We start from the raw sequence: 24,350 nt of genomic DNA on the forward strand, positions 1-24,350 counted from the left end.
TTCTTTTCTCTTGTTTTCTCTCTTTTCATTATCTCGACACTTGTGTCTTAGGTTTAGACGGGAAGAGATGTCACACCTATTTCACAGAGCTCATATTTCAGCAGTTAAAAAATGAAAAATTACCACATATACAAGCAATTTAAACTGTGCTAAATCATCTTGTAAAACAAAGGCAAAGGGTCATTTAAAGAATAGATTTGCTTAGCTGAGTGGGGCTCATGAAAGAGCTGTACGAGACAATAAAGGATAGTCTGAGCAGAGAGGCTGAAATGGCCAAGTCTATTTGGAGAAGGCAGAAGATTTCACTGTGTAAAACACTATGAGAAATTTCAACTAGGCTGCACAGGTGAAGGAGCTGTGCAGAAGGACACAGGTGAAGGAGCTGTGGAGAGTACACAGGTGAAGGAGCTGTGGAGAGGACACAGGTGAAGGAGCTGTGGAGAGGACACAGGTGAAGGAGCTGTGGAGAGGACACAGGTGAAGGAGCTGTGGAGAGGACACAGGTGAAGGAGCTGTGGAGAGTACACAGGTGAAGGAGCTGTGGAGAGTACACAGGTGAAGGAGCTGTGGGGAGGACACAGGTGAAGGAGCTGTGGAGAGGACACAGGTGAAGGAGCTGTGGAGAATACACAGGTGAAGGAGCTGTGGAGAGGACACGGGTGAAGGAGCTGTGGAGAGTACACAGGTGAAGGAGCTGTGGGGAGGACACAGGTGAAGGAGCTGTGGAGAGGACACAGGTGAAGGAGCTGTGGGGAGGACACAGGTGAAGGAGCTGTGGGGAGTACACAGGTGAAGGAGCTGTGGAGAGGACACAGGTGAAGGAGCTGTGGAGAGGACACAGGTGAAGGAGCTGTGGAGAGTACACAGGTGAAGGAGCTGTGGGGAGGACACAGGTGAAGGAGCTGTGGGGAGGACACAGGTGAAGGAGCTGTGGAGAGTACACAGGTGAAGGAGCTGTGGAGAGTACACAGGTGAAGGAGCTGTGGGGAGGACACAGGTGAAGGAGCTGTGGGGAGGACACAGGTGAAGGAGCTGTGGAGAGTACACAGGTGAAGGAGCTGAGGAGAGTACACAGGTGAAGGAGCTGTGGGGAGGACACAGGTGAAGGAGCTGTGGAGAGTACACAGGTGAAGGAGCTGTGGGGAGGACACAGGTGAAGGAGCTGTGGGGAGGACACAGGGGAAACTGCATACAGAAGTAAAGGCCAGGACAGCAACAAAGTGTTTTAAGAAATGGTAGTGTGGGTTTTACATTCTAAGACAGCCATTTGCAGTTCTGATGAGAAAACAACGGCATGAAAGAAGAGAAGATTGGGAGGAATTCAGACCTCCCAGGTAGAAGACTAATGCAGTGTACAAAATAGGACAGGTGGTGTGTTGAACAGAATGGCTACAGAAGACAGAGTGGTCTCTGAAGGCATGACTGGGCTTTAAATAAAAGTATGTGCTTATGAATTAATACAGAAGCTAAGAAAACAGGATGATTTTGGCAACTCTGGTTTAGCTTGAACCCTGAGATAGATAGTGATGTTATTTACTCAGAGGAAAAAGAGAGGCAGGGCAGGCAGCAGGGCCCCTGTAGGCTTGTGACTCCTGAGAACTGTGTGGCAGTTAAGAGGAGATGGTTGACTTCTTATCAGGTATGCTCATAAAACAGTTTGAACCACAAAGATAAACTGAAGCTATCATCATTAAAGTGACATTTACAGCAATGAGAAGAGAGGACATTCTTGACAAGAGAGTATAGTACCAAGAGAAGAGGGTCTGGACCAAAGCTGGGTAGCAGTGAAGGACCCAATAATAGTAAGTGATAAGTAATCCCTGAAATCCTAATAGATGGGAAGCAGAGGCAGGAAATCAGGAATACAGGGCCAGCCTATGAGGGCCTGTCTAAAAACAAAATAAACAAAATACATGCATGTATTGAAGTTAAAGATTTAAATCTGCAAACTAAATACAAATAGGAAAAATAAAAGGAAACTAAATTATAGACACAAGAAAAAAAATCACAAAGCACAAAGAGACAAAAAGATGGAAAAGATGAAGTAACATGGAAGACAGAATGAGACAGTCTAACATATCCAATCAAAGTTTCAAACAAAAAAGACTGACAGAGAAAAAGTAATTCACTAAAAGATAATGGCTGAAAAGTGCCAGAAGTGATATAAAACATTAATCATGAGAGGCCATTAAAGGACTCACTTGGTAAGGTGCCTGCTATCTCAACAACACGGAGCATGACCATGACATCAACCTCTGGCCTACATACACACAAATGCACCACAAAGACCTGCTTGTGTGCAAACTCACAAGAACATATACCACATACCTAACCCCTCTCCGTGCACACTTCCCTTGTGTGTGTAAATGCATACAAGGTATTACCACTAGATTCAGAAGTCCAATGAATCTCAACAAAAGAAACAATAGGGGTATTTTTTTTTGTTGTTTTTGTTTGTTTTGAGACAGGATTTCTCAGTGTAGCCCTGGTTGTCCTAGAACTAGATCTGCAGACCAGGCTGACCTTGAACTCACAGAGGCCCACCTGCCTCTGTCCCTGGGTGCTGGGATTAAAGGCACGTGCCACCCCTACCCAACTAAAAATATCTTGATCAACCCTGTGAAAGTTAAAGAGATATGCATCAATGAAGAAGAAGCGTCTAAAAATGAAGCCAGTCAAGAAAGACACATTTCTCATAAGGAATCAGACCAGCAGTCAACTTTTCAACCAACCCAGTCAAAGCTACTGTAACGATAATTTATTATTCTGACAAAAAATAGCTATCAGCCCAGAATTTATTTATTTATTTATTTATTTTTTTTTTTTTTTTTTGGTTTTTTGAGACAGGGTTTCTCTGTGGCTTTGGAGCCTGTCCTGGAACTAGCTCCGTAGACCAGGCTGGTCTCGAACTCACAGAGATCCGCCTGCCTCTGCCTCCCGAGTGCTGGGATTAAAGGCGTGCGCCACCATCGCCCGGCTCAGCCCAGAATTTAAAAGTCAACAAAAATATTAAGAAGCATGAAATAAAGGTTCTGGCCATTAAAAACAAAGTCAAGCACCAATGGACACTTAATTACAGCATATTTTATGAATGAGCTACCTCTTTCACATGCTTGAAAAAAGTCAGGAAAAGACTAAGAGATTGGACACTAAAGATAACAAGGTAGAAATTAAAAGTTGGGGGAACCACACCAAGAAACAAACTAAGGTTTATACGTATTGTTTAGAGGAGAATAATGAAATTCAGGTTTTGTTTAGTTAGGAAGTTAAAAGTTTAGAGTAGCCACTGTGACTAACAGGGGAAACCTGGAATTTTTCATGGGGTTTGAGTGTGAAGGGAATCCATGCTGAAGCTGCAAAGGATGTGATATAAGGGGCAGAACACTCAGAGATGGAAAACACCAGAGCACGCTAAATGAAAATAACCCAACAGTGCGGGAAAGACTAAGTCATCAAAGAAGGAATAGGAACTCTAAGGAGCAAATGCTGGAAAAGGTAGAAGGGCAGGAGGCCAGAGCCTTGATGGGAGAACTAATTCCCCTGTGGGAAAAAGAGGACAAAGGAAGACTAAACTTTTCTGTCTCAGTAGCAGAAATGAAAAGGAGAATATCTGTTGACTTCTCGCCTGTTTAGTATTTAAGAAAAACAGACTGTGTAAGTTTAAATTTCTTGACTGCATAAATTCTTCTTATACCTTGGTACTTGCCCCTGGTGAAGTACTTAAGTAGTTTTTATTCTCATTTGTAAATCAGAACAAAAGAGTACCTAACTTACAAGATTACTGTGGGATTAAATCACCATCTTGCCACACAGTGTTAGAAGTGTGTTGAAAGCAGCACTGTACTAGCTAATCCCTCCTCCACATTCCACACATAGGCTAGAATTACAACAAATGCTAATTTCATTGCATGTTTTGTTTTACATTGTCTCTGCTACACTACTGTGAAGTAGTGTACATTAGACTGGTAAACTGTTATACCTTAAGCCTGTTGAAAGCTGACTCTGGGAACAAGGAGCTCGTCTCCCCCAGTTTCCTGTTCTGGAGCAGGCTGGTCCTTTCACTTTGTAAGAAAGGAAAGCAGCAAACAACTAATGGTATTAAAATCGCTGTGTCCTTGACAACAACTAGAAAGTAAATTACTTCCAAGCCTGATTGCTCTATTTATCCTACAGTATAAAAATGCCTACAGTAGGAAAGAGAAGGTAAAAAGCTCATCCCTGGAGATGAACTCTACTCAGCCTGGGACTTTCGATCAGGAACCTCAGCATAAACTGTTCAAGGTTTTCCCAGTCAGTTTTTGTTGGGTGATTATAAATGGCTGATTTGCTATTTCTTCTTTTACTTAGAAGCCTCACCTAGGGAGACACTCTGCTCTGCCTAGGACACTGCATTGGGAAAGCAGTGGAGGCTTCCCCAGTGGATTTCTGCTAGATGTCTACCAGCCCTGGTTTGATGTTATCTTCTGTTTGCTCTCTCAATTGGGTTACTCCAAGCATCGCTGATGGATGCTGTAAGGGTCCATACTGATGATGTTTTGCATCTGTAGCTCCCTGGGTACTGTTTCACTTTTGTTTGCTATATATTTAAAAACTCGGTCATTCCAAACCAAAAGCAAAATTATCAAAAATAGTTTTCTACACTGTATAGAACAATCATGAGCCAAAAACTGCATAATACTACACCTTTTTTTTTTTTTAAAGATTTATTTATTATGTATACAGTATTCTTGGTATTCTGTCTGCATGTGTGCCTGCAGGCCAGAAGAGGGCACAAGATCTCATTGCAGATGGTTGTGAGCTGCCATGTGATTGCTGGGAACTAAACTCAGGACCTTCAGAAGGGCAGGCAGTGCTCTTAACCACTGAGCCATCTCTCCAGCCCATTATACTACACTATTTGATAAAGGCAAGGAGTAATGGTTCATTATCTCCCAAACTTAGATTAATCCTGGTAAACGGCAAGTGATCAATAAATGGCTGTTAAAAATCAGACTTCTAGAGCTAATACCAATACTCCTCAAATTGTTCCACACAATAGAAACAGAAGAAAAGAAGCATTGCCTAACTCTTTTTACAAGGTTACAGTTACTCTGACAACCAAACCACACAAAGATCCTACTAAGAAAAAAAAATTACAGACTAATCTCACTCATGAACATTGATGCAAAAATAGTCAAAAAATACTAAGAACAATCAGAAAAATCATCCACCATGACCAAGTAGGCTTCATCCCAGAGATGCAGGTATGGTAATCTATTAATGTAATCCACCATATAAACAAACTGAAAAATAAAAGCACATGATCATCTCATTAGATGCTGAAAAAGCCTTCAACAAAGATACAACATCCCTTCATGATACAAGTCTTGAAGAGAGCGGGGATACAAAGGACATACCTAAATATAATAAAGGCAATATACAGCAAGCCAACAGCCAACATCTAACTAAATGGAGAGAAACTCGAAGTGGACCCACTGAAATCAAGAACAAGACAAGGTTGTCCACTCTCTCCATATCTATTCAATATAGTACTTGAAATCCTAGCTAGAGCAGTGAGACAACAAAAGGAGATCAAGAGAATACAAATCAGAAAAGAAGTCAAACTCTCACTATTTGCTGATGATGTGATAGTATATGTAACTGACTCAAACTCTATCAGGAAGCTGCTACAACTCATAAACACCTTTAGTAATTTAGCAGGATACAAGATTAACTCAAAAAAAAAAATTAGTAGCCCTCTTTTACACAGATGATAAATGGGCTGAGAAAGAAATCAGAGAAACATCACCCTTCACAATAGCCACAAATAACATAAAGTATCTTGGAGTAACTCTAACCAAACAAGTGGAAGGCCTGCATTACAGGAACTTTAAATCTTTGAAGAAAGAAATTGAAGAAGACACCAGAAAATAGAAAGATCTCCCATGCTCTTGGGTAGGTAGAATTAACATAGGAAAAATGGCAATCTTACCAAAAGCAATCTACAGATTCAATGCAATGCCCCTCAAAATCCCAGTAAAATTCTTTACAGACCTCGAAAGAACAATATACAACATCATATGGAAAAAACAAAAACCCAGGATAGCCAAAACAATCCTATACAATCAAGAAACTTCTGGAGGCATCCTGACTTCAAACTCTACTATAGAGTTACAGTTATGAAAACAGCCTGATATTGGCATTTAAAAAAAAGACAGGAGGATCAATAGAATTGAATCGAAGACCCAGCTATCAATTTGATTTTTGACAAAGAAGCTAAAATTATAAAATGGAAAAAAGAAAGCATATTTAACAAGTGGTGCTGGCATAACTGGATATCAACATGTAGAAGAATGAAAATAGATCCTTATCTATCATCATGCATAAAACTCAAGTCCAAATGAATCAAAGACCTCAACATAAAACCAACCACACTAAATCTCATAGAAGAGAAAATAGGAAATACACTTGATTCACTGGCACAGAAGACCACTTTCTAAATATAACCCCAGCAGCACAAACACTGAGAGCAACAATTAATAAATGGGACCTCCTGAAACTGAGAAGCAAAGGACACGGTCAACAAGACAAAACGACAGCCTACAGGATGGGAAAAGATCTTCACCAACCCCATATCAGACAGAGATCTGATCTCCAAAATATACAAAGAACTCAAGAAACTTGGCATCAAAAGAATAAATAATCCAACAAAAAAATGTGGTGTAGACCTAAACAGAGAACTCGCAACAGACAAATCTCAAATGGTTGAAAGATACTTAAGGAAATGCTCAACATTCTTAGTCATCAGAGAAATGTAAATCAAATCAACTCTGAGATTCCATCTTATACCTGTAAGAATGGCCAAGATCAAAAACACTGATGACAGCTTATGCTGAAGAGGATGTAGTGTAAAGGAAACACTCCTGCATTGCTGGTGGGAGGGTAAACTTGTACAACCACTTTGGAAATCAGTACAGCAATTTCTCAGAAAATTAGGAAACAATTTATCACAAGACCCAGCAATACCACTTCTGGGTATATACCCAAAGGATGCTCAATTGCGCCACAAGGACATGTGCTCAACTATGTTCATAGCAGCATTATTTGTAGTAGCCAGAACCTGGAAACAACCTAGATGCCCCTCAACTGAAGAATGGATAAGTAAGATGTGGTACATTTACACAATGGAGTAAGTACTACTCAGCGGAAAAAATAATGATATCTTGAAATTTGCAGGCAAATGGATGGATCTAGAAAAAAACCATATTGCATGAGATAACCCAGACCCAGAAAGACAAACATAATATGTACTCGCTCATAAGTGTCTTTTAGACATAAAGCAAAAAAAAAACCAACCTACAATTTACAATCCCACAGAACCTAGACAAAACGACCCTAAGAGAGACATACATGGATCTACAGAGGAAGAAGACAGAGACAAGATATCCTGAGTAAATTGGGAGTGTGGGAGTCACAGGAGAGAGTAGAAAGGGAGAGGGAAGGAAAGGAAGGGAGAAGAGAAAAAGTATAGCTCAAATCAAACTTCTATTCTATTAGGATAATAGACACCTTTCCAGCATGTACTGGCTTTTTGGGAACCTATTCTCTTTGGACGGATACCTTGCTCAGCATAGATATAGTAGGGAGGGCCTTGGACTTTCCCCAAAGCAATGTGCCTTACCCTCTCTGAGGATTGGAAGGGGATGGGGTGGGAGGGTTTGTGGAAGGGATCGGAGGAGGGCAGGGAGTGGGAACTTAGATTGGTATATATAATGAAAAAGATAGATTGTTTCCTTCTTTAAAAAAATTAATTATTTTTTTTTAAGGAAAGACACCTTCCCCCCCCCCCCTTTTTTTTTTTTTGGTAAAAGATACCTTTCCTAACAACTAAAATGGACTTCTTTCAACTTTTTGAATTAGAGGACTATTTAGATTATGCACTTCTTGTTGGTATAACGTTACTGTCACACTGCAGACCTTTTTATATCAAAAAGACAATGGATCTGGAACTATAAAAACAAAAGTTTTAATGCTTGTGGTGTTTGCAAGAAAATTCTAGATAACACTGATGACAAGTTGTTTGGTTTTTTTTCAGGTAGAATTAGTTATTTCAAGTAATTTCGGACGCTTTACTCTGAAATACCTCTAGAAAAGTGGGATATCAATTAAACTGTAGTTCTGATAATCCAGTATGTAAGGCACTGAAGCAATCTCTTTCACCAAATATAATTTCAGATAAAAAAAATTCTTCATAACATTACTTAACAGCTATATGAAAACATAAGTCATTTTTAAGAATTCTCAGTTCTATAAATCACATAAAAATATTATCTGTATTTCCAGATGAATTTAACTCTTCTATGCAAATTGTCAGTTTTATAGCACAGAAAAAATTTCAATATATTTATGATTAAAAGGGTGAAAAGAAACTGAATTTACCTTTTGGAACGTAGATACAGGTGAAATAGCAAACATGTTTCCCTCTCCAAACACCTCTGCCCAATTCCTCTGAGACACTTTCATTCTGTTTTTAAAGTGGTATTCATTATCAGGATTGAAAGCCTAGATTCAAAGAGAACAGGAAAACATTACCTACTTTTATAGCAACATATTAGCATTAGAAAAGAAGATAAAAATATAACACTGGCAAAACTCAGGCTCTGGGTAGTTCAGGAGTGAAGGACTGGCATGGCGCTAGCAGGGTGAGAGCTCTGACTTCAGGCAACACCAGCATCCCTGAGTGGCAAGAGCTGCCTCAGGTACAGTCAGATGACAGAAGGGGAGACCATGAAGTTGAGGAGAAAGCTTAAGAAAACGCACAACCCTCTGTAAATATATTTAAAATGGGACTAATTGGGGTCATCAGGGAAAGCTTCTGAAAGTTCGTTAAAACTAGAGAAGCATTTCTTCCGAACACGATGCCTGCTCTGCTTTTAAGCTAAAAGGCAAGGACTCTGGTGGCTAAATTCATATTGTTCATAATAAAATATCATTTGTTATTAATTACAAGTGGAAGAATAGCAAATTATCATCAGTTAAATCAAAACAAAGAGATTAGCACTTCATTTTCAAGATACTATACCATTGTAAGCACGCCTAGGAGACCAATGGGAATTGGATCCTGCTTTATTCTCTCTGCAACCAATTCTATCAGTAGCATCAACATGTTGTAGATTCCTTCATGAATTTCAGTACCCCACTTGTGAACAGCACTTGATGTTAGAAGCTACAAAAAGAAAGGGGGAATCTAGAGTTTCACATGGACAATAGACAAGAAACACAGTTTATCAAGTAAATTTCAAGTGACCAAAATACCCTTTTGAATGCAGATAGCTTTAAGACCAGTAATCAAGATCCAGTTTCCTTAGTATCTCAAAGTCATTACAAAGTTTTGTTTTGAACTTTAAATTCTTTATATCAAAACAGCTTGTTCAAAAGCATTTTTTTTCATGGTGTCTCTATGTAGTCCTGGCTGTCCTAGAACTCACTATGTAGACCAGGCTGGCCTCAAGGTCAAAGAGATCTATCTGCCTCTGTCTCTTGAGTGCTGGGACTAAAGACGTGCTCTCTCATGCCCAGGATTAAAAAGACAATTTTTAATTTGCTCTTCTGTTCTTTGTTAGACTAAGTAACACAATCAAGCAGAAGTTTGACATCTATTGTGGAAACTACTGGTTCCTAACTGCTGTGATCTTCAACAAAGTTTCAAATTCTCAGAGACACTGTTTCTATTATTATATTACAAATAATAAAAACATCTCGAATGAGTGATGTTTCTGCTCAGCTCATTCAAATGTTACAAAGATCATAAGATTTAACAAACATGGAAGCACTTTATAAATGTAGGTAGTGCCAGAGGCAGGCGGATCTCTGTGAGTTCGAGACCAGCCTGGTCTACAAGAGCTAGTTCCAGGACAGGCTCCAAAGCCACAGAGAAACCCTGTCTCGAAAAACCAAAATAAATAAATAAATAAAATAAATAAATGTAGGTAGTATTATAAAATGTCGATAAGTGGTCAATATTTATCAATGGAACTGGAATCTAAGATATGGATGATATTTCAAGGATTCAGACATATATTTAATTCACATTTTTTCACATCTCAGAAATGGGACTGTATCTTCCCATTGGTTGGCTAAACAATAACCCTCAACATGAACAAATTTATAAATAGTTAATTTGCTGGACCTTTATTTCCTTTTTTGGCATGTGCAAAAGTAATAGTTAACTTTTTAAATGGCTAAGGAAATCTAAAACAGCTCAAAATAATAAGATATTGCAATCTACTGTTTTTAGGCATAAATATCAAATATGTTTTATTTGGTCTATCATATAATCAATATCAAATATGTTTTAATGGTCTATCATATAATCAGACCATTTCTTAGATTCATTAAAAATAAGAGAAACTGGACCCTTCAATTCTTCAGTCCTCAGGATGTCTAGTTCAAGACTAACTGCCAGATCAGGGAATGGAAAAAACCAAGGGCTGCCCTTAAATGTCTAGAATGGCTCCATAGGTATTTGTTTGTTTAGTTAACTAGTGCTTTCTTTTTTCATTGTTGATGTTTTGGGGATCTGGTGTTTGATTTTTGAAACTGGATGTATCAGGTCATGATAGCCTCCAACTTCAAATCCTCCAACTTAGCTTCCCAAACGCTGGAGTTACAGGTGTGTGCCACCAAGCTCTCCCTAGTTCCATGTTTCTGGAAGACTTTCCTTTAGAAGGAAAATACTGTGCAATAAAAACTAACTTGGTCACACTGAAACCTGAAAGAAAAAAAAAAAGCAGCCTGGACAAACCCAGATTTCAGTAGTTACAGAGAGGGACTTCAGTTCTACATTTTCAAAACACCAACCACCTTCACTGTTGGTTCAAATGAGCAAAAATCCAAAGACTACATCTATATAAACTGGTGAGGCATTATCTTTTTTTTCCCCAAGATTGGATATATAGTGTTCCTATACCTAAAAATTACACATTAAAATATGATTTCAACATTAAAATATACCACTCTATTGTCATCTTTCCATTCTAACATGAAGTTCTTCTACCGTCTGAAAGAGAGACAAGCAGCACCCTGTAGCCAACCTCAACTGCATTTCCTCTGGCAGAAGAAGTTGGCTGGAAGGTGATAGGCCAAGACTACAGAAGACAACAAAGCCCCTTTCCGGTCCCTTCTCCAGGCAGGCTATCAGCACCCTATCATCTAGAAACACTAGAGGCAGGAAAGCCTCACACTAGGAAGTACTAGAGGAAGCAGCACCAAGTGGATTAAATCTTGCCAAGTTTTCTGGAGGCACACACAACTCTACTACTCTTCTGACTTAATCAAAGAAAGCACTCCTAATGTTAGGAAGGAGAGTCTTCTCTGCAGTTCTAAACCATGAGAAAATTTAACTTTTGGAAATTCATACAATAGAATCACACAATTCAGCATATCTGTGCTCATGATTTCAGACAAAAACAACCAACCAGATTTGACTGTTCATTAAAGTGCCATTATCAGCTAAGGGCATAATACATCAGCTCTCCCAAGCAGCTCTATTTTGAGTTAAGATTATTACACACTGAATATGAAACTCGCTCAGAACTTCCTGGATCTGGAGCTCCTTGACCAAAAGTCTGCTTTCTTTCTTAAAGATTTGTTGAAAGTTTTATTTATGTGCATGTGTGTGCCTGTGTGTATATCTGCAGGTGTGTGTGGGTACCTGTGGAGGCCAGAAGAGGGTGTCATGTCCCCTGGAGCTAGAGTTACAAATATTTGCCTGACATGGGTGCTAGGAACCAAACTCTGGTCCTCTGCAAGAGCAGCAAGAGCATTTAAGCAGCTGAGCAAACTCTGGCTCCTAAAGGTTGTTTTTTAAACTATTAAGATATTTCCCATGACTAAATAAACATGCATTTCTTTCTCTGTAAACATAAGATCATACTATGACACAAGTCAATGTATGCTAAGGAAGTCTGCTACTTTTAAAGTTATATTAAGAGCATGTTCTATTCAAAATTATAAAATGGTGAACAAATTCATCTAAAGACAGACCTTAATTTAAATAATCTCCACCCAAATGATATCTTAAAAGAGATTTATTCCTTTCTTTCAATGATTAAACCATTTTTGTTTCTTAAATTAATACTGTTATTATTTAAGCCTTGAATCAAGGAATGTTTATACCAAAGTGCAGATGGGAATAACTGTTTTACAAATAGATCATTTGTGTCATTGAGTTTTAAGATAAATACAAACTTCATCCATCTGTAGATCTAGTGACTTAATTTGCTTATTAGACAAAAATGAATGCAGAATGCTAAGTACAAGGCACTGGGACACTCATTCATCTATTTAGCTAAGGGCACGAGCACTTGTTTTTCTGCTAGGGAAGCAGCAATATCTACAGCACAGTCCTTTCTCTTGTGAGGAATAAGACTCAGGTCCTGAACTGAGAAATAAGGCTGAGTCAGACTGCTTTTTAGAAATGCTAGCCTGTCGTCTCCTATTTGCACTTTGAAGAAAACTGCTGTCTGAGAGATGTGACAGAATGAGGAACAAACCTATCACCCTCGTTTTGACAAGAGATGTTCTCATTCGTGTCATTTTTTTTTTCAGGAAGAACAAACTTTCAGTAGTTTAAAATACATTTCTATCTTAATAAAACAATAAGCATAATGATGCCTGAGCCTTAGGTGTGTGCGGGGCTCTATAACCGCATTTTGATTGGTTTTCTGTAACGGTCTCCATCTGCTGCAAAGAGAAGGGGTGAAGTCTGCACTCATCTGTAGGTCTAAGAACAAATATGTAGAATGTAGTTAGGGATTATGCTGGCTTAGTAAAGCGGTAGTTGTAGGTTCTCCTCTAAGAACCATGATATCACTAGCTCTGGATATCTGGCTAGGTTTCCAGGACCGGGCATGATATCCCTCTTGAGTATTAGAGTATTGTTGGTTACCATCAAAATGCATGAACAACTACTACAACCCTTAGGGTTATAATGCCATGCTGGTCATTGTTGTGGGTTATAAGTATCATAGCTGATTGCTTCCCTCCTTAGGAAGCTTGCATGGAGCCTTCCACTAGAATAAGAGCTAGTCTTTAGGGAAGAGGCATTCAGGGGGCCTTTGAGCCCTGTATCTGAAGTACATACTGTTTTCTACAATAAGGACTTAGCTCCATCTGTGTAGGATGCTACCAAGGGTAACAGAATAGCCTATGATGTTTTGAACAACCCTGGGTTTCTTATGTCTGGTGTTGGGATTTCTGTTAGATTGTCTAGGGCTTTTGAGGGGAGCACTGTCAACTCACATGACAAATTATCATTTAAACTATATGTGCATATTTATATACCAATTCCTGTCTATTACAGTTTTTTTTTTTTTTTTGGGTAGGTTGAGAGTATACTTTTCAGACATCCTTACTCTCTTCCCTCTTTCTTCTGTATCTCTTTCCTCCACCTCCATAATTAGAGGGGTCAGAAAGATTCTAAGAGTCAGTGAACAGGGAGATAGCTGTAAGACTGTGTCTCCTAGAAATGTCAGAAGTTACACCATAGAGTCTCACCACGTGGCTGCATAAACTGGAGCTGAACAAGGCTGGCGACAACAGACAAGCAAACATGAAGAAGGTGGAAACTCACAAGGCTGCAACCCTGCACAAAGACTACAGACAACTACAGAATGCTAAGAGCAGGAGAAATAAGTCTTCATCAGGGAACAGCACATTAATTGGTTACCTAGTACCAAATGGTCAGCCCTGAAAACATATAGACTGAGCAAGTCCGTCCACCCGTCCATCCATCCATCTACACACATACACATATGTATATAATAATTTTAAAAAGAGGCCATGAATTTGAAAGAAATGAGAGGGTTTGGATAAAGTATAAGGGAGATTTGGAGGGAGGAAAAAAGAAGGGAAATGATATAATTATATTATAATCTCAAAAAAATAAGAATTAAAAAAATGAAGTAGCTCCTATTTGTGTAATGAATACTAAATATTCTAAATGCCACAACCTTTATTTTACAATATCCTATTATAATTAAATTAATTAATCTATTCTTTAACCATTAAATATTAGGAAGAATTAACCAAAGGTAAATATAAACAAATATAAGTAAATTACTGGTAACTTTCAAATTCAAAGCTTATTTCATATTAGAGAATTCCTCAGTTAAAGAATATTCATGAACTGATTTTATGTATAAACATCTAAAACTAAAACCAAAAGTTCAGCCACCTTTGCTTCTACTAGCAATCAAATCAGCACATTTCCTTACCTTCTTAAATGCCTCAGGCATACACCGCTCCATAAATCTTTTGCAGTTCTCATCAGACTCTGAAAGACCTTGGTTAGATAAATAAGAGGATATGATTTGTGTAGATTTAAAGTGCTTTTTGTAGACACTGTATGTTTATTCAAATTCAATCAAAGATCTTTATCACAAAATCATGTTTCTTAAGCAATTATTAAAAGCAGATGCAGACATTTGCTAAAGTAGCAGGCTGAGAAATAACCACAGCACTCAGACACTAATTAGAACTGAAATGGACGGTCTTATGTCTCCACGGCACAATAACTTGTGACATGATAACACAGCAGCAGTTACTTTCTAGTCATTAATTGCCTAAACAGCTATTTATAAAAGCACAGATATTTGAAACAAATGCCCAAGTTACTCTTTTCTAAAGCATGTAAATGAACTCTATGTAAATAAAACACATACAGCAAGTAATGAGTGCTAAGTGATTGGAAGAGCCTACTGTAAAAGTTATTCATAAGAAGAATGCATTGCTTTTTAAATTTCTGTTTACGCCGGGCAGTGGTGGCGCACGCCTTTAATCCCAGTCCTCGGGAGGCAGAGGCAGGCGTATCTCTGTGAGTTTGAGGCCAGCCTGGTCTACAAGAGCTAGTTCCAGGACAGGAACCAAAAGCTACGGAGAAACTCTGTCTCGAAAATCCAAAATAAATAAATAAATAAATAAAAATAAATAAATTTCTGTTTACATTTATTTTCTGTGGGGGTGGAGTGATGCATGTATATGGAGGTTGGGGGGAAAACTCAGAGGAATAGGTTTTCTCCTTCAACCATCTGGGTCTCGGGATTTGAACTCGGGTTGTTAGATTTGGAGGGCGTTTACCCACTGAGGCAACTATCTCCCTTGGGTCCAAAATGCTTTTCTCTCTTAAACTTAGTAATGAATTTTATCACTGGGAATACTGATAAGCAGTTCTATTTTTCAGAACTCCGGCCAGCATCCTAACAGTGTTGGGAAATCAATACTAAATGGACCATAGATGTCTGTTGAGATTAAATCCAAGACTAGTCAAAATATTTCCTTTGATGCATCTTACATTTAATCATGTTTAGTAAACTATGCATTCTTCCCATCTCCTTTGCCCCTTCCTTCCCTTTCTCAGGGACCTGGCTTCACATATGCTAATGAAGTACACTATCAGAATTCTTCCTATTTAAAAAAAAAAAAAAAAAAAGCCCTGATTGAGCCCAAATTGAAAGTGCTCCAAGCTTCTAGGGAGAAGTTAATTTTAGCCTCCACAAAGCTCTTCAATTGTATTACATATAATCTTATACTCTACTAGAATTGAAAACAAACAGCTGACTTAGTTAAAGCTCTTACCCCACAGGGAATGACAGAGACTGAGAAAATAAATGGTCTCACCAAAATCACACAGACAACGGCAAACACAAAGATGAAATTTTTGTGTTTCAAAATAACAACATCTGAGGTACGAAAGTGAAATCTTACCAAGTCTTGCTAAGTATGTAGATGCCAACAGACATTTGCCTAGTGATTCTTCTCGCTTGTATGGGATAGACCAATGGTCAGTCAAAACGCGGCTTTCCAATTCATACAAATTTGTTGTAGGGAATTCAATTCCTTCCCCTGAGCAATTTCCATTTTCATCATTCTTCTGAAAAAAAGGGATGAGTATAAAAACAAATACTCCAGTTAGTGACCTCTCCAAATACTCAAAATTTAACATGGAACAGACACTTGGTCCATGGTAATTATGCATACCAATAGTGTGGACTCATCTTTCTCAAAACGACAACTTCACCAAGCAGCAGAAATTCTCAACTTATCATTCTGATATCGCCTCTCCCTCTCAACGGTTATCATTCTCTTCAAAAGTAAATTCCCATTTTCTCATTATAAAATATTAAAACTACCATCATTGTCAGCCACGCTGCTTAACTTTTCTAATGTCGAGGATAAGCTGGAGGGAAGCATCTAATCTATTTTCATCTCCCTGCCTGACAAAAATTACTACTAATGCCACAACTGGAATCTCAGAGTCCTTACTCCCCAAAATGACTGCTCTTATGGTCATGACTGAACTTTACATTTACACAGCTTTAAACAAATGACCATGTTTCAATCTTTACCCAATACTTCTTAGGAATAGTAGATCTTCTGCCTAATCCTCCTCTTTAAAAAAAAAAAATAGATTTTCTTCCCTTACCCATGCCCATCTATAGGTCTGGTTCCTCCTATTGGGCCCCTCCTTCTGTACATCCTCCCCTTCTTAGCCACCAACTATGTGAGTCCCTCAAGTCTCAGTGTTGGGCCCTCTTTTATGCCAATCTGGGTGATTTATCTGCTATCCAAATCTCAATTACGACCCACAGATAACTCATAAACTTCTTTTGGTTTATACAGTTTTAAACGTGTGTGTATGTGTTGATTATATGCATGTCCATGTGCGTGCCCAAGGAAGACAGAAGAGGACACTGGATTCCCCTGAAGTTACAAGTTGTAACTCATGGTACTCCCAATGCGGGTGGCAGGAACTGAAGCCTGGTCTTTTGCAAGGGCAGCAAGTACTCTCTAACAGCTGCATTTTCTCCCCATCCCCAGATGCTTCATAAATTTCTATCCCCAGCACAGATCGATCACTCTTCTGACCTGCAGGCATCTATTACAATCCAATATGTGTCCTAAACCAAATTGATGTGTTTCTCCTTAATTCCAGTCCACTTCTCTGGTTTTCCATCCTGGTAAATGGCACATCTGTCTGGCAGCAAATCAGAATCCAGGAAACCATACTTAACACTTTGTTTTCTAATCCCATCCTCAAGAGCCACACTGATCTTAAAAAAGCAAAAATCTAATGTTAACCCCAAAATATTTAACATCCTTAAAATCAGTTCTGAAATGTTCTACAAGGCCTTGTGAATGACCAATCTCCTCTCTCCCTCTCCAGCTTTCTGTACTCTAGTTTCTCTAGAACCTACCAGCTTCTTGAGAGGCATAATACAGTTAACACTTCTGGTCTCACCAATGTGTTATTTTCTTGATTAAAAGTTGACAGTTATTTCCCTTGGCCTTGAAGTTGAGTGAGGCTTTGTATTCCTGGCTTCATGTTCAAGCCTAAGTCAGGAAAAGGGAATAATCCCCTGGACTCTTTTGTTCCCAAGATACTATGTACTGAGAAATTCCAGGAAGAGGTAACCTACATGTGCCCTGTCCTATAGCTTCATTTGGGCCCACCAGAGAGCCAGGCCTCAAAAGCCAGGGAAGGAGCTTCCAGATTCCAATTTCTGGTCACCGTCAGTCTTTAGTCTTTCAGCTGAAGTCCCAGATGTCACAGGACAGAGATAAACTGTTCCATGGGGAGAAGCCTAAGGCTATTTTCTGCAGAACCAATGTGCACAACGCTGTTTTATGCTACTATCTCCTAATTCATCTTTGTCCTCTTAAGCCTACTTGACTCCCATACTGCTTAATTCTTTTACAGAAGACTCTCTGAAAGTTCTAAATGAGGCTAAAATTCACCCAAAATTTCCTCTTGCCATTCTGAAGCCTTTCCTTGGAGCACTACTCACGAGTGTAATCTGACATTTATTTATGGTCTTTTGTTTGATTTGTTTTGAGACAGAGTCTCACTAGGCAGTTCTGACTGTCCTTGAACTCACAGACATCCATCCACTTGTCTCTGCCTCCCAAGTGCTGGGATTGAAGATGTCACCACATGCCAGGCTGATTTATGAATTGTTAGTTCCCACCAAGACCAAGCCCCATGACAGCACAGACCTTACTCATTACTTACTTTTGATCATGTTTCATCTCCAGAGACTAGCACCTAAGTCAAAGCCGGCCACAATAAATACTGTTAAGTGGGAATTAGCCCATGCAAACAAAGACAGAACCCTTAACATGCCTTTAATTTTCACCAGGTTAACCTGTAAGCAATCAGAACCCCAACTGTCTAAAACCTACTAGGTTTTTTAAAACCTAGTTTCAATCACTCCATAATTCACTAATTACAAATAATAAAACCATTCCATTAAAAACACTATAACCTCAATAAAGGAAAAATCCCACAATTATAAGACAAAAATGATAAAGCACAAGAAAATTATTTTCAATTCCTTATCAATAATATCTAAAGGAATCTAATAGTGTTTTCCAGGTTTAGAGCTGAACTAGTATGGCAGTAAGCAGAAAGGCAATTAAGTATAAAAAATGTAAATTGGGCAGTGAAAAATGAGGGCGGTGAGTTAAACAGATGAGAATCATAATTTAAAAAAGCTAGGCGTAATGGTGCACAGTTATAATCCCAGCAGCACTCTGGAAAGAAGGTGGTGGATCTCTGTGAGTTCACAGTCATCCTGGTCTACACAGTGAGCTCCAGGATGGCCAGGGAGAGATAGAGACTTTGTCAGAGAGAGAGAAAGAGAGAGAGGAGGAGGAGGAGGAGGAAGAGGAGGGAGGGAGGGAGATACGAGGGGGAATACTATTTATGTTGTATAATACACAATCTATAAGTATTGTAAAGAAATATTTTTTTTCTTAAAGAAACCTAACTATATAAAATCATAGATGAAATCACATAATGTACCTGAGCTGAGTTGGGGAAAACTTAAAAAGAACCTCTCCAATGTCTTCAGCATTGTAGGATAAGTGGTATTCTCAAGTGCACAGTCAAGTCCTCACTCTAATACAGCTGGGCCTCAGTATCACCAGGAATTAACACCAAGAAACCCCACCACCATGGAGCTCAAGACTTTTATAGAAAATAGTGTTCTACTTGCATATAATCCACACACACCTTCCCATAAACCTGAAATCATCTCTAGGTTATTTACAATACCTGATACAATGCTCATACTATATTAACATTTGTTATTTTGCATTGTTTAGAGACTAATGACAAGAAAATAAGCCTGTACATGTTCAGTACAGACACAATTCATTTTAAATACTTTTGGTCTGTGCATGGTTGATTCCATGGATGAGGTCACTGTTATCAAAGTGAAAAGAGCTCTGCGTGGTGGCGCACACCTTATTCCCAGCATTTAGGAGGCAGAGACAGGCAGATTTCTGAGCTCAAGGCCAACTTGGTCTACAGAAGGGAGTTCCAGGACTGCCCAGACTACATAGAAATACCCTGTTTTGGCAGGCATAATAAAAAAAGAAATCTACAGAATGGGAGAAGTATTTGAAAATATGAAAAGGTACTTAATTCTAGAATACAAAAGAACTTACAACTCATTATGCAATTTTTAAAAAGGCAAAGGATTTAAGTGGACATTTCTCCAAAGAATATTGATGAATGGTACATAAAAATATATTCACCATCATTAGTCATTAGAAAAATGCAAATAAAAATTAAAAGATATTATTGTTCCACAAGCCTTAGGGTAGCCAAAAAAGAGGTAAAAGTCAGTATTGGTGAGGATGTAGAAAACTGGAACCATCATATATTGCTGGAAATATTATAAAATGGTCACTTTTGCAAGATAATCTGGAATTTTCTCAAAGATCAACTGTTATTACCAAAAGACTCAATAACTCCTCCCCTTGTTATATATCTAAGAGAAATGGAAACATTCATACAAAAACAACACAAATGTTCACAGGAGGATTATTAAAAGTGGGAATTTTCTAAATGTGCATCAAAACTCATAATTTAATATTATATTACAAAGTTATATCCACTAGAGGAGTAGTCCCCCTAGAAATAAAGACATGGATATTGTCACAATAGGAATGAATTTCAAAACATTATGCTAAGTCAGAGAAGTCTGACATGTAAGTACACATACTGCTTCTATGAAATGTCCACAAGAGGCAAATCCATTCCCATACAGGACAAGTTCGTGACTGGTAGCAGATGAAGAGGAAGGAGGGTGGTAACTGACAATGGGTATTATTGATGTTTCTCTTTTGGGTGATGAAAATATTCTGAAGTGGTTGTGATGGTATATACAGCTGTGTGCACAGATGCTTTAGAGGGCAAAATTTATGGCATGTGAACTATATCTCAATAAAATCATTAGCAGAACTAATAAATTAAGAGTAGTGATTATAGTCGCTCAAGGAAGAATTTCAAAACAGAGTTGAACTTTATGACCTGTAATAAACTATAATGCCTATGGCCATAAGACAGTTTTAAAACAGTATTTTAAAAACAGTGATTAGGGTCTGACTAGTGAAAATAGCAGACAGTCTTCTAAGCAGTTAACATTTTTGGTTATAAAAAAGAAGGGATTAAGGAGAGTTAAGATGTGTGCATATGATCAAGATATATGATATATGTGTATGAAATTGTCAAAGAATAAAAGATACTCTTAAAAGGGAGAGAAAAGCTATGCAATGCATGAGTGCAGCTCCGCGCTTTGAGGTGGCTGCCACCAACACGGAGACAGGAGTTTCTGGGGGAGGAAACCATGCAGAGACCCGCATCTAGGTTGGTTTAACATTCTGAGTCATCATTGAGCCTGTTTTGGCAAAAATGAGATATTGAGCAAAAGAAAACACACAAAGGAGCTTAGAATTGTCCTACCTAACACAGTTACTAAAATACAAAAATATGAGAGGCATTTAAGAAAAACTCAGGAATGTAATATATTATTTTCTTATTAGACAGCAAATATAAATGATAAAAGTAACAATTAGTTACCATTCATTCTAAGTTAATTAGAAATACTTTACTGAAAGCCTGTTATATTAAGGTGCTTAATAGGAGGGAGCAGACACAAAAGCAATTCCTTCTTTACAGAGCAGGAAACATACAAGTTGAGGAAATGGACTAAAGGTGGGGTAAGCAAGCCTAAGAACTCGGGGTCTGCCGGGCAGAAGACACAGAGCACATTTCAAACCAGGAATACTTTGTTTTTCAGAAGTAGCAACATCTCAGTGTTTTTAGCTTTTTAGTTTTTATATGACATGAAGAGATACCTCATTTTTAAACACATTTCCTTAATTCCATTAAAACTGAAAATCATTTATTTAAAAAAATAGTTTTCCAATGTTTAATAAGCCCAGCATTTGGTAGAGATGCACAGTTCTAATACTAAGGCAGAGGGGAATAGCCTCCCAACAACTGAATGACCCCTTTAACTGACAAAAAGCATTAATGATATTAAATCTGTATTCAGTTGTCTAGTAGAATCAAGTGCAGATGAGCTCATGTATACATTATAAATGTGCTTCTAAACTGGCCAGTTTGGAATTAAAACCAAAGCGATTGACACTGCTGCACACACATACATCTTAAACTGTTTCCTGAACTCGCAACTAGCTCATTACTATAGATACGAAAATATAAACAAGGTCTCATCCCCATATTTGTTAGAATCAAACACTAAGGCAATGAAAAAAAAGTTGTGATTACAATTTCATCTGTTTATAAACTGTCCAGACCAAAATACACTATTTTCTTTCTTATGCTGCCACTGTGTAGTATGACTCTTCCACCCCGACACCTGCTAGTAAAGAGATAAGCTTCCATCTGACCAGTCACTGAAACACATATGAAGATTACTTGTATTAATGGAGAAAAGACTGAAAATGTTGCTCAAAGTTTATTTTAATATTAAGTTCATTCATTTTTTTAAAGATTTATTTATTATGTGTCGCAGCTCTACCTCGTCCCGCAAGGATGACACGCGACACACCGGAGCTCTTCCTGCTGCAGTTTTATTCAGGACCTTGTTCTCCTTCTCTCTCTCCTTCTCTCTCCCTCTCTCTCCTCCTTTCTCTCTGGGCAAACCTCTCCCAGCCCTTAAGGAGGCATGGGCTACCAATCCTGGATTGCCAGGTGGGCACTGCTCATAGGTCCACGCATATGCAAGCAGCTGACGACCATTGCGCGATAATAGCATAAGTCAGGTCTTAGCCATTATCGCCATCAGGTGTGGCTTCACACAGCTCACTACAATTATGCATTCAATGTTACGCTGGCATGAACAGGCAGAAGAGGGACACGTCAGGTCTCATTACAGATGGTTGTGAGTCACCATGTGGCTTATGAGAATTGAACTCAGGACCTCTGGAAGAGCAGTCAGAGCTTTTAACCTCCGAGCCATCTCTTCAGCCCCTTAAATTCACTTATTAAGCTATCCTATTAACAAGCAACGTAGAAAAAAAAACAAATTTCTAACCACATATAGAAAAGTGGCAAAATTTTTCTATGACTTTAAATAATTTATCTATAACTCAAAGACTACTACATGTCAATGGCTTAAAACATGAAAACCATTAACCTTTGATTTCAAGTCACTGATTTACAAAAACTTTCATAAAATCTTGAGGTTGTCCACTTTATTTATAAAATATTTTCCTTATAGATCTACTATCTGCTATTTCCGGCTACAGAAATAATTCCTGAAATACCTCTTCAGGGAAAAATGAAGTGGATGGACAAATCAGGACAGGTAGCCCCCAAGCCAGCACACTGTCTCAGGTTGGTTTAAAACTGTTTTCCCAGAATGCCTTTTCACTCAGTGTTATATTCAGTAAGTTTCCTACAAACACTGACATTTTTTTCTGGTCCCTGCATTAACCCCTGATGGTTATCTATGTACTCAGAAGTTATCTAATTCAAAAGTACATACATATAATTTCTTTCTTTTTTTTGAGACAATGTTTCTCTGTATAACAACAGTCCTAGCTGTCGGGGAACTAGCTCTTGTAGACCAGGCTGGTCTCAAACTCACAGAGATCCACCTGCCTCTGACTCCTGAGTGCTGGAATTAAAGGTGTGCGCCACCTTACCCGGCCAAAGTCACATATGTAATTTAACCTTTAAAAGCTCGGGAATAGGGGTTGGAGAGATGGCTCAGCTGTTAAGAGCATTGGCTACTCTTCCAAAGGTCCTGAGTTCAATTCCCAGCAACCACATGGTGGCTCACAACCATCTGTAATGAGGTCTGGTGCTCTCTTCTGGCACCAGAATATTGTATACATAATAAATAAATAAATATTTTTTAAAAAAGGAAAATAATTTTAAAAAAGCAAGCTCGGGGATAAAGCAGCTCACAATAGTTGCGTTAGTGCCTGGAATTGATGGACCCTCAGTTTGAAGTTGGCAGGAAGAGGAACAATATGTCAAAGGAGACTGAGACCAACTGAGATGAGAGCAAAATGAGCAAGCAGCAAGTAAAAGTAGCATATCCAGAGAGTTACAGACACACCCTAATTCTGAGCAAACAAACAGGGATCAAATCAGACAAGCTACTCACCCAGACTCTCACTTCTTACAGTTATTTGCCTAATAAGTCATTCAGTGTTTAGAGTATACAAAATACTGTTATGGCTAGGAGTAGTGGTCCATGTCTTTAATCCCAGCATGGGAAGCAGAGGCAGGTGGATCTCTAAGTTCGATGCCAGCATGATCTACAGAGCAAGTTCCAGCACAGCCAGGGCTATAAAAAAAATAAAATCTTGAAAAATTTAACCTCCCCCTCCCAAAAAAAAAAAGTTATGGCCAGTGAAATGGCTCAGTGGGTGAAGATGCTGCCAAGCTTGACAATCTGAGCTTGATTCCCAGGTCCCACAAAGTGGAAGGAGAGAATTCACTCTTCCAAGCTGTCTTCTGTCCTCCACACATGTTGTAGCATGTGAGAGCATGTGGAGAAAGAGAGGAGAGAGAGAGAGAGAGAGAGAGAGAGAGAGAGAGACAGAGAGACAGAGAGACAGAGAGAGAATAGATATAATAAAGAAAACTTTAATTAAAAACAAAAAGCTTAAGTCCAGTCCCCTCAGACCTAAGGCATACATAACAAGTTCCTCCCTGGACAGATGAGAAGGTGAAGTTTCCAAAGTACCACTCTAGAACCCAGGTAAATGTCTTTACAAGGAGCAAACAAAGTGCTCAAGAGATGGCTCAGTGGTTAACAACACTGCTGAGTACCTGGATTTGATTCTGAGCATTTACATAGTAGCAGCCCACAACCTTCTACAACTCCTGCTCCAGGGATATGATGCCCTCTCCTGGCCTCCACAGGCACCAAACAAGCAGGTAGTACACAGACATAAATGCAGTAAAACACTCATACATGCAAAATAAAATACTTAAAAAAAAAAAAGTTTAATGTGCAAACAAGATGGACATGGTGGCTCAT

General features: G+C 38.7%; 1 protein-coding gene across 2 annotated transcripts in view; it reads right to left on the reverse strand.

The window, feature by feature from the left end:
- Positions 1–24,350, reverse strand: part of Usp24 (ubiquitin specific peptidase 24) — a 138,867-nt gene that overhangs the window by 95,220 nt on the left and 19,297 nt on the right. For both annotated transcript variants that reach the window (XM_057785576.1, XM_057785575.1), the window contains exons 2-5: positions 15,745–15,910; positions 14,256–14,323; positions 9,062–9,205; positions 8,419–8,541 (exon numbers count right to left, since the gene is read on the reverse strand). In XM_057785576.1, the coding sequence (XP_057641559.1) occupies positions 8,419–8,541; positions 9,062–9,205; positions 14,256–14,323; positions 15,745–15,910 (501 nt within the window). The remainder of the gene's footprint in view (positions 1–8,418; positions 8,542–9,061; positions 9,206–14,255; positions 14,324–15,744; positions 15,911–24,350) is intronic.

The sequence above is a fragment of the Chionomys nivalis genome, chromosome 11 (assembly GCF_950005125.1).
Source record: "Chionomys nivalis chromosome 11, mChiNiv1.1, whole genome shotgun sequence".
NCBI lineage: Eukaryota > Metazoa > Chordata > Mammalia > Rodentia > Cricetidae > Chionomys > Chionomys nivalis.